We start from the raw sequence: 10,987 nt of genomic DNA, 5'->3' as shown, positions 1-10,987 counted from the left end.
ACCACCTGCATAACTGTTTCCTTGATAATTTGTCCTGAAAGTCCTTCCTCCATGACTCTTGTTATCAAGAGAATTTGCATTCAAAGAGATTGAATCTGTGGGCATTCGACCAATAGGCTTAAATTCTCTTTGTTTTTCCTCCTGGATTAACAGTGAGAAAGCCTGTCCCATAGAAGGGAGTGGATTCATCATGAGGATATTTCCCCTCACTACTGTGTACACTTCATTTAGTCCCATAAGGAACTGAATCAAACGTCTATCTTGCTCTGCCTTGTGCATACCATCCTTTGCACCACACACACATACACAACTACATTGATTCTTCACACTCAAAGTATTCAACTCCTCCCACAATTTCTTCATCCTCGTATAGTAGACTGTGATGTCTAAGATTCCTTGAGCGAGATCATTGATTTCTTTTTGTATCTGGTACAGTTTTGCCCCATTAGTTTGGTCGTATCTATCCTCTAACTCCTTCCAAAGTTCAGCAGAATTATTCACATACTCCACACTATCTGAGATTTCCTTGATCAATGAATTTAAAACCCAAGATGTTACCATATCATCACACCTCTGCCATTGGCGCAATTGAGGCGAATTGGAATTTGGTTTCTCACAGCTTCCATCGATAAAACCCAATTTGTTTTTCACTGACAGAGCTCGCATAACTCCTCTTCTCCAGGATCGATATCCTGTTCCATCAAATTGAGCAGGGACAAGCATCATCCCTGGGCTATCTGAAGGATGCACATACAAAGCACTACTAGTGTCGTTTCCAGATGTGTTAGTTCCCTCAGATGTGGATACATTGTCGTCGACAGCCATGGATATACACAACAAAACTTATCGTGAATTACTTGACAAGAGAAGGAAAAGAAAACTGTGATCGAAACTTAGATCTGAACCAGCATAGAAGTCGAAATTCGTATCAATCGAAGATAACAATTCAAACAGCAATACAACCAACAGAAGACGAAGAACAGATCGACTGACCTTGCTCTGATACCATATTAAGAATTACACAGATGGTGAGAACTCAACCATAGATGAAACCATGGAAGCCATAACTGGCAACTGAGAGAAAGCAATAACAGAGAGGAAAATATGATTTGGTAAAATAAGAACTCACACCTTTCATTGATCAGTAGTGAAGTACTTATATACATGTGTGAATATACATCAACGAATATGCAGAAAGAGAAAATATCTAACTAACTAATTAGCTCTCTAACCGACTCTGACATCACTAACTAACTGCACTAACTAACAGAAAAGATGGAATCTAACTAACTGAATGTCATAATTAATACACATTTTAATCATGATTGTTAATAGGGTTGTTGCAACTCTGACTTTTACTTTGGCTTTCCTTCTGAGATACAACTAGAGTGTTGCTTCTATTGTTTGCAGGTTTAGGTAAAAATAAGTAAAATGGGAAGAGCTAAGATTGGTAAATCTGCAGCTACACCATCCGAGATTGCCCGATCATCCAGAAAACGTTTGGAGGCTGTGTCTAGAAATCGCTCCAAGGGTAAATAAGGTAGCATAGAAATCAGCCAGACCACCAAAGAGGTCCCGTGATGGACCCGAGCTTACTAATGATGAGGGAAAGAAGTGGTATAAGAATTTCAAACTACACGACCGCTATGTGTCTGACCAGGGTATTGATGAGGCGACCTTTAAGAAGTTTCCCAGAGTATTAGCATTATAAAAGAATGGGGTTTGGACTCTCTGCTGCATTCACATGATCAAAGAAGTATAAGCTAATTGGGATCTGTACCACACAGCAAATGACAAGTAACTGTTCAGGGAAACTTACTCCCCCCCCCCCACCTTCACCAAACACTTAGCTAAGTTCATCTGCGACTGACCTATAAGGATATTCATTATACTCTATGTGGGGAGCGATCCATAACCTTGTGTACCCGCTAAATTTAAAATAAAAATAATGATTTTAGCACTCTAGCTTGATTCGAACCCTTGTCTTGTAGGTGGTTCCTCTTCCTTGTACCAACACCATAAGAAGACTCCTATGCTCCTCATGGCTGCACCGTTTATTATATCCTAGTTTGGGCTAGTTTCTCAAAATAAATATACATATATACACATGATGTTTTTCGAAGTTAACAGGTGCACATGCACCCCCACTAGGAAGGGTAGGTCCGCCTCTGAGCCCATATAAGAACTTCGGTAACCTCTTGATAAAGTACATGTTGGCTTTGGGAGTTGCTGAGTAGTATGCGGGAGATAAGAGTATTCCAGCTTCTCAGGCTGTTTTGGATATCAACTCGGTGGAGGGTCTTGAGGATGATAAGATAGGCAAGCTGAGTAATGAGGAGAGACGTGCATGTCCCGAGAGCATATGAGTTTGCTTGTGTGGATGATGGAATTACATAAGTAGTCGTATATAAGCTTTAGCGGTTTAATCCTCTTTTGAAACAATAATAAAAATCACCCGGTGGGAGTATTTCATCCTTAACCAGAGGTCTCGGGTTTGAGCCCTGGGTATGGAAAAAATCTTGTTGGGAGCGTCACCCCCGAATGGCCCTACAGTGCGCGATCCCAATTTAGTCGGAGCTCCAATGTGGGCTCCGGACACCGAGTGGGAAACCAAAAAAAAAAAATGTTGAGATTCTATGGCTATGGAAAACTAACACAAATATTAACACAATTAAGATTCCGTGAATGTTAATTAATTTTATCGTATAACAGCAGCTATATATATGTACAAACTTTTTCATGTTACCTTCACCAATTGATATAAGAACTTTTAATAGGAGCAGTTTCAACTTCAAGGAGAAAAAGTAAACCACTTTAGTCTGTCGCAGGTAAAATCAACACACAGAATTAAACAGAGTTCAAAAGCAAATTAAACTAAAGATGTTCCTTGTGCAGGCATAAGGATTATTGGAAGCCTTTCTTCTGAGGTTTGAGAAGTTGACTCTTGTGCACGCAGAAAGTGCAAGTCACTGCCATTTGCAAGGCTATTGAACTCCACACATTTGGATGGCATTGTTGGGTAGCGTCGTTGGCAGAATGTCAGCAGTCTTTTAACTGAATACAGAAGCTTCCTTGTTGTCTCATCATTCATGACGTGAGCAACACTATTTGTATGAATCTTCTCACGCGCTGATCGTTCATGAATACCAACCATAGTAACACCAATAGGCCAAGGTGCATTACCAATTGCTATCTTATTAAGATATTGATCCATTGCAGCACTATATTCTCTATTCATACAACATTCAACCATCACAACTAATGCTTTCCTAATGTCAATATTAAGTAACTTTTTCCTGCATAAATCAAATAACGGATTCAAATCCCTAGCACACTGCATAAAAGTAGCCACCACTGTCTGGTTTTTAGCCTCAGAACTCATCTCATCAAGCTCTTGATTCCACTCATTCAACAGCTTTTTGTAAAACACCAAAATCTTATCCTCATCACACAAATCCTCAAAATTAGTTTTCATCCTCTTCAAATCTTCACCATCTTTATCCTGATCTGTGGCTTTCCGCTTCAACATCCGTGACTTCTTCAACTCCAAAACATCTCTCAAAAAGTCATTCGTTTGCCCTTCAGTCATATCACTATCCTCAACTTCAAACAATCCAGCTTTCAACACAAGATTCAACCTAGCAAACCTTGCCTCTTCATCTTCTCCGAATAAAGTTACAGGATGTTTCAAAACCCTAAGGCGGCGAACAACTTGTTGTAGCGGAAGGGAAACTAATGAAGAAGATTCCGATTTGATATTATCAGTTGACAAGTAAGATTTATGATTATTATGTTGCTGGGATTTCGCTTCTTCACGTTTTTTACTCTGTTCTATCTCTAATTTGTTGAAAAATTTACGTCGACCCACATATTGGGCTCGATTGTTCCGTAGCTTCTCTGTTATTTGTTTCACTTCCTCCATTGTTTTGATTTTGATTTGTGAATTTGCTTTGCTAACTTTTAATTTATTTAAAGAAGAAACAACGTCAAATCCGACTAGGAATAGAATTGGAAAGAAATAATAGGACTTGAGTAAAAAACCATGTAATAGATTCCTAAAATAATGAAAAATTTATGGGAAAACTATTAGAAAAAGATTCCTAAAATAATGAAAAAGACTATTAGAAAAAAGATTCCTAAAATTACTATAATCTTAAGCTAACTATAAAGAGAAAAGACATTGCCAAAACTCTTTAGGAAATAAACTAAGAACAGGAATCCTAAATAGTTAGGATTTGTTTGTCCTAATAATTCCTATAGTAATAGATTTTCTAGTTTAATTTTGTTTGTTAGTATTGTAAATAGGGGTGACTTATTACATATTTTCATATACTGAGATACAAGAGTGATTGTGTTGAGCGCAGTGTTCATTCTTCTACTGCTTAATACGGAAATTGATCTGAGAACATGAGTGATGAAAGAAGATTCACCCAGATTGTGGGAATGGTTCGAACCCTTATCATGAATGCAGTGAATATTGCTTCAATATAATAGCGGAAGTAAAGAAGCAAATGAGCAAAGCTGAAACAGGTGTATTGCAAGCTAATGCTGTTGATGTTCATCGCTCCGATGTACCTGATGAAAGAGATGGTGTTGAAAGTCACAGCGATGATGGAGAGGACAACATGGGAGAAAAATCGGCGACTCTGATCACAGGGAGGAAGAGGAAGTTATTTGAATTGAGGTTAAAAATGAATGGGGCAAGAAAAGCTAATCAATCTGCAATGGTAGTAGAGAAGAAGAAAACAGAAGTTCTAGCTACAGAGTCTAGAGGAATGTCCAAGTATGGAAAGGCGCCAAAATCATCAGACGACAAGATAGAGAGGATGGTGAAGGAGCTCAAGGACAGGGACGAGAAGCGCCAATCATTTAGTCGGAGGAGAAGGTTTCATGAAGAGAAAGATATTGACTCTATTAATGATCGTAACGAGCACTTCAATAAAAAGATTGAGCGTGCCTTTGGAAAATACACCTTGGAGATCAAGAATAGCCTTGAGAGAGGAACTGCTTTGCCTGATTGAGGTATTATGTCATGTCAACCTAGAGCAGTCTTTGTGATAACCTTTCGAGTAAATTTGTATTTTCTGGTTCTCTGGTTTGAACACACATTACTAACAAGTTCAAGAAAATCCCCTATGAATAACTTAATATGGTAATTTTATTTTCTTTCATAGTAGCCACTATTTTGCTAATTCTTTGAACTCGCATATGACTTTCTATATGCAATTCATTCATTGACAAGTAAAGCAAAAAGAAACAAAACAAGTTAAAGAAAATCCCCCATGTTGTAATGTTAACATCCCCTTGTACACTTATTGATGGGTGATTTAGGCAACCATATGCCAAAGTTTTTGCCAGGTTCCTCCTTTTTTTTTACTTACAACAATGTCATAATTTTGGGTATAACATGTTTCTAATCCTAGTCTTTATATAATAAAGGAACCTTTTAAAAAAATAAATTGAAGGTGCACGTTACCATAACCTTGCCTTGAGGGTATGGATTCTGATGCACTTTTTATCATGCAAGTGAAGTTAAAATAGAAGTAAACAATAAGAAGAATTGATGAAGCTAATGACTGTTAAAGGTGATTCTTATAAACTAAGATGTAGAAGCAACAGAAACACTCTTTGGACAGATCAAACTCCATACAGCCTAAAAGCAAATGTAGAACATTTTGTAAAGAATTTGGCTAGAAGCTGAACAAAGAAAATGTCAATTAGTTTGCCAAACCGAAGAAATAGAACATATCAAAAGTGATGATAAAACAGGGATTTCAAGTCCTCGGTTGTTAATTTTCCTAAGGCCTCTGAAGAACCACCAACTGTCCTGCAATCATAGGAAAAACGAACAGTTAGGGGAAAATGGTTTTTTACAGAAAGAGCGGAGGAAGGGATGTAATAAAAAGATTGACACTAAGCTGAAATGCAACAATGGTACGGGACACTAATTCCTGCTGGAACTGTCAAACATATTCTAAATAGACTCAGAAAGAAGAACTGGCAACAGTTTCACAAGGAACTTATTGCTGCATTGTGCAGAGCAATGATATACCAGGTTTGGAGAGCAAGGAACTGGAAATTGTTTAAAGGCATCACTGTAAATACAGATACGGCCATGACACAAATTATGAAGGAATTTGTAGATAGACTTGTGGTAGTTAAACGGTCTAGAAAGGCGAATAAGTATTGTTGGTTGTTGCAGAGATTTGTGTAACTAGAGTTCTATAAGAGGCTTAACTCTCTTAATACCCTTCTTAGAGGGTGATTAGGAGATTGAGTGCTCTTTAGGTGTATTGTTTTTTGTTTGTTAATGGTAATTTACATTGGTCACCAAAAAAAACTTGCAAGGGAAAATCATCAAAATACTTTATTTTTGTCAGAAGACAAATGCAACTAACTATGTAGACGACTATAAGAAAAACACACTCGCCCTTCAAAAAGTAATTTCTTCTTCTCTTGTAACTCTAAGATTCTCTCTTCAATTGTATTCTCCATCACAAATCTCACAATCCTGCAAATTTGAAAACAACAATAAGCTCCATTCAGTGACATCCAAAGTAGAAGAAATACAACACACACTTGACTGGTTTATATTGCCCTATTCGATGAATTCTATCTTGGGCTTGCTGCTCCACCGTAGGATTCCACCAAGGATCCGTTAAGAAAACCTAGCAAAGATCAACAGATGAGCCACATATCATGTGCTTATTCAACAGATAAATACAAGTCATCATTGTATATTCAATGAACCAAATAACAGGAACCTGAAGAGTGGTAGATATGCACAAGCCTTCAGAATTTAGAGCAGTTCACAGAGAAAGAAAATATATACTTGCATGTGATGCAACTGTAAGATTGAGAGCAACACCTCCTGCTTTCAAGCTCATAAGCAATATCTTGCAATTTGCATCCTCAGTGAATCTTTTAATTGCAGCATCTCTTGTGGCAATAGACATGGATCCAACTAATTGAACACAATTGATGCCCGTCAGCAATTACACACAATACAAGCTTCTTTTTTGTTAGTCTGAAAAGAGGAAGGGAAAGTAGGAAGGAGAAAGTACATTATGTCTTACATTAAGAGAATACTGTATCAGGTCCAAAAACGATGTGAAATGGCTAAAAACTATTCCTTTTGCAGAACCGTCCCTTTCAACCATGTCACTAATTTCTTCCCTCTACATTCGATACAAGTAAAAAATGAGCTAATTTCTGAAGAATTTAGAGCGGTTCACAGAGAAAGAAAATACAAGATCATGAGCTCACACCCCTTGCTCTCCTTGTGAAAAGGAAAGAAACCCATAAGACAAAGAAGAAAAGCAAGCTGAGGAGGATATGAATTATGATGAATGCAATTGCATACCAATGCTTCTATTTTAGTGCTTGTCTTGAATTTATCAAGCTGAATTATGTTCAATATACTTGAGGACCTAAACCCTTTGACAGTAGGTTTAGAACTAGAATCTCCCTTATCTTTATTTCCAGTGAAGTCAAATGTGAGGGGTTTGGTACATGAAGGGCATGGCGTTTTCCTCACACTTTCAGATAAATATATCGCACAGGCCTTGCAAAACACGTGCCTGCAACAAGTAACCTGCAACAATCAAAAAGAGATGCACAGTTCAAAGAAGATTCTGTCTAATGTATAAGGACTCTATACGAGAAGTACTTTTGATAAAATCTCTATGTCTATGCTGCTAGAAAGAGAGTATCCCAAATGCTCATCCACTTCATGAGAACTCCAACTATTTTTAAAGAGTGTACATACAATATTCAGACTGACAATGAGCAATTGAAAGGTGCTCAATGTTCTTGGACCTTGAATGTAACACCCCGAATCCGAAATAGACCAAAAATGCAGATTTTGAGAAGTTGCAGGTGCAACTTACGGTCACCATCCACGGACCGTAGGTCAGACCACGGCCCGTGCTGGTGGTCTGTGGTTCACCACTGCAACCCCTCCCCAAACCAGCTCAGAAAAGTCGGCTAAGTCCCAACTCACGGTCCGTAGATCAGACCACGGTCCGTGGTCTGTGTCCGTGGATCGAGACCTCCTTTACCCAGACTCTGACACAAACTACGGTCGACCAGAATGGACCGTCATTCAATCCACGGTCCGTAGGTCTGACCGTAGATGAGGGTCAGCAGCCAGTTAGCTGAAAATTATTGATGGGTCAACTTCAGATGGTCATAACTTTTAGCACAAAAGGAATTATGTGTCCCATGACCTATTATATGATAGATAATTGAATTCTCTTTCCAACGCCACCGATTTTGCTAAAATATGACCTCCGAGTAAAAAGTTATGCTCGTTTTAGTGAAGCCCTGTTGGGCAGACTCGACCGACGACTCCAATTGACGGACCGTCGATTGACCTACGGCCCGTAGGTCCAGTCCGTCGGTCACTCCGACAACAATTAAGTTAGGGGTCTTTTGGTCTTTTCCTATTTCGTTTAACCCATAAGGTACGTCGTTTAGACCCTAAATCATGAGGTTTTAGTTGGTTTAGGCCTAGAAACATAACTAGAACTTATCTAAGTAAAATCATTAATCAAAATTTAGAAAATTAGAAGCAAGAGAGGAGGAAAAGGTCAAGAACCCTAGTTCAAGAACGCAACAAGTTTCTTCAGTTCCAGCCCAGAAATCAAAGGATTTCTCTGTGAAATTCGTCACCAGGTATGTGGGATTTCACTAGTGGGTTCCTTTCGCCCATTAGGTCCCTAGAATTCAGTCAGATTCTTGATTCCATGATTATGAACAGACCTAGGGTTTCTAGAATTACAGCAGATCATCATGAATTAGCTATTTAAATGTTTCAAATCAGATTATCATGTTATTACATCGTTTCTCGCATGAATTTTAGAACCCTAGCTAGGTCAGATATCTCAGTTATTCAGTTATACATGCCTCAGTTATTAATGCATCATTATCAGATTAATTGTTGCATTCTCAGTTTGCATGTTCAATTTTGAGCTATCCAGTATTTTACATAAATTCAGTCATAACTAGTTAACCACTTAATTCATTGGGAGTAGCATAATACCGAGTTGGACTTGGGTTCAGCGTACCCATATAGTCCCAGAAATACAAGCCACGTAGGTGTAAGTCCCCTCTGTGGGCAACATCAGTTTAGTGATCACGCCAGCATGCCTCTATACCTCTGGCAGGGTATATTGGGTCCTCTCGATGGGGCGTATACATCGGACTCCACATTTAGCTCATGTGGTTTTATGTCGGTTATTAGTAGCTCCCACAGTTCAGTCAGACTCTATTGCATTGACCACATTTACAGTTCATTCAGTATTCAGTCAGCATGTTATAAATTGGTCATTGCATTCAGTTAGTTCAGTATTAAATATCTATATCATGTTCAGAGTATATCATTGCTTTACCAGATTAATTCATTGCTTTATTGCATTGTTCAGTTATATGTTATTTCAGTTTTACTCTATCCTGCATGCTCAGTACCTTTCAAGTACTGACGCATACGTGTGCTACATCTTCTCGTGATGTAGGTTCAGGTTCTCAGCATCCAGATCACGCTTAGATCGGTTCCCGATCTCCAGTTCAGCAACATCAGACTTAACTGGGGCATGTCCCAGCACTTCTAGTCAGTTTAGAGGCTTATTTCAAACATAGTTAGATTCAGCTTAGTATTGAGTTAATATCTTCTTTGTATTAAACTCATCAGTTTTCATTTATCTCAGTTATAATATATGGGTATTCCCCATCTTTTCATTTTTATTTATGATTTAGCTTTTGCATCAGTTTATTATCTTTAGTCTGCTCATGATCATGCCAGCAGGGTTAGCTTGGGATCACTTGTGGTCCTAGGTCCCATGTCTGCGTCTCGGGGGTAGCTCTGGGCGTGACATTGAATGGCAGCATAAAAATAATTTAGTAATGCAGAAAACGAGAGAGCTATCAAAATTGAACTTCAGCTGAGTAACATGTTTGATATCTGTTTCTTTCCTTTTCTTCTCTCTCTTTTCCTATTTCTTGGTTTGGGGGAGAGGAGTGGGTAGAGGTGCACAAACTCACTACTGGATCTTCCACTGCATCCTGACATAAGTCACATGATTGTTCAAAATCTCTAGCCTCTTAACTGCCACTAGCCAATTCTGTTACAGAGTACATCACAAGTTAACAATGATTAGCTGCCTGCCAATTAAAGAAAGTCATTGGTCAGACATTTTCTGCAATCAAATTTGGCTGTGACCCATAGTAAGACAAATATATGTATGGGAGGCAAGTTTGGACGAAGCAAAAGAAAGGTCAGTGTTTGTATTTGCGCTCATATAATAGAAACAGAAAACTAGAAGCAGCCACTTCAAAATTAAGTTCAAAAAAAAAAAAAAATTAGCTCAAAATATTAGCTTTTACATGAGAAAATAATTTAAGCAAGAAGCTATGTTTAATAACCTTTAGCAGTCGTTTGATAAGCTGGAATGCATATCAACTAAGTCTTCCATAGTCATTTATTGATAATAAACATTTTTTGATAAACCCCCTTGACAAGATTGTATTAACTATCCATTGTTATCTTCCTACTACACATCCAACCGCCAAGTCGAAAACGATGTAATACTATAGTGATACAATAATACCAAGAAAATGTTTATACAAAAATTACTGAAGAAAAGTGATATGAAACAGAAGATACAAAAAAAGTTGCAGAACATTCATATCTATGCACATATAAGAAATGTATTGTCAATTAATAAGGACAAATGAAAAGTATAAAAAATCACGAGGGTCATGAGTAGGACAGGTAAAGAGAACCAAAGTCGAAGGACATCAACCCCATGATGGGAGGAAGTTGTTGGAATGGAAGGAAAATCAGAGGAAGTTGAAAGAATAGGAATAAAGAGTAGAAAGCCTGTGCTCTGATCAATTTATATCGAAGGAGCAAAAAAATATCATTTTCACTCTAATCCCCCCACCCCCACCCACCCACCCACACACAGTTTTTTAATCAGTCATTCTG

The 10,987-nt window shown here is 38.1% G+C and overlaps 4 protein-coding genes across 4 annotated transcripts in view; 1 reads left to right on the top strand and 3 right to left on the bottom strand.

The window, feature by feature from the left end:
- LOC107058194 (uncharacterized) overlaps positions 1 to 825 on the bottom strand; it is a 3,368-nt gene extending 2,543 nt beyond the window's left edge. The window contains exon 1 of the mRNA XM_015303601.1: positions 6 to 825. Coding sequence (XP_015159087.1) covers positions 6 to 825 — 820 coding nt within the window. The remainder of the gene's footprint in view (positions 1 to 5) is intronic.
- A 1,807-nt stretch (positions 826 to 2,632) lies between these two features.
- On the bottom strand, positions 2,633 to 4,035 carry LOC102596855 (pre-mRNA-splicing factor 18-like). The gene has a single exon (XM_006363698.2). The coding sequence runs from the start codon at positions 3,920 to 3,922 to the stop codon at positions 2,870 to 2,872; it is 1,053 nt and encodes a 350-aa protein (XP_006363760.1). The 5' UTR covers positions 3,923 to 4,035; the 3' UTR covers positions 2,633 to 2,869.
- A 476-nt stretch (positions 4,036 to 4,511) lies between these two features.
- Positions 4,512 to 5,021, top strand: LOC102590074 (pre-mRNA-splicing factor syf2-like). The gene has a single exon (XM_006363692.2). The coding sequence runs from the start codon at positions 4,512 to 4,514 to the stop codon at positions 5,019 to 5,021; it is 510 nt and encodes a 169-aa protein (XP_006363754.1).
- A 586-nt stretch (positions 5,022 to 5,607) lies between these two features.
- Positions 5,608 to 10,987, bottom strand: part of LOC102590390 (ATP-dependent helicase rhp16-like) — a 14,485-nt gene continuing 9,105 nt past the window's right edge. Inside the window, exons 7-12 of the mRNA XM_015303600.1 lie at positions 7,364 to 7,594; positions 7,077 to 7,178; positions 6,837 to 6,995; positions 6,580 to 6,668; positions 6,431 to 6,511; positions 5,608 to 5,827 (exon numbers count right to left, since the gene is read on the bottom strand). Coding sequence (XP_015159086.1) covers positions 5,749 to 5,827; positions 6,431 to 6,511; positions 6,580 to 6,668; positions 6,837 to 6,995; positions 7,077 to 7,178; positions 7,364 to 7,594 — 741 coding nt within the window. The 3' untranslated portion in view covers positions 5,608 to 5,748. The remainder of the gene's footprint in view (positions 5,828 to 6,430; positions 6,512 to 6,579; positions 6,669 to 6,836; positions 6,996 to 7,076; positions 7,179 to 7,363; positions 7,595 to 10,987) is intronic.

The sequence above is a fragment of the Solanum tuberosum genome, unplaced genomic scaffold (genome assembly GCF_000226075.1).
Source record: "Solanum tuberosum cultivar DM 1-3 516 R44 unplaced genomic scaffold, SolTub_3.0 scf00458, whole genome shotgun sequence".
Classification (NCBI taxonomy): domain Eukaryota; kingdom Viridiplantae; phylum Streptophyta; class Magnoliopsida; order Solanales; family Solanaceae; genus Solanum; species Solanum tuberosum.
This window is presented reverse-complemented; position numbering and strand designations above follow the sequence as displayed.

What these genes read in the sequence shown, in the direction of transcription:
- LOC102596855 (XM_006363698.2), bottom strand. Translation starts at nt 3,922, where the DNA reads ATGGAGGAAGTGAAACAAATAACAGAGAAGCTACGGAACAATCGAGCC.
- LOC102590074 (XM_006363692.2), top strand. Translation starts at nt 4,512, where the DNA reads ATGAGCAAAGCTGAAACAGGTGTATTGCAAGCTAATGCTGTTGATGTT.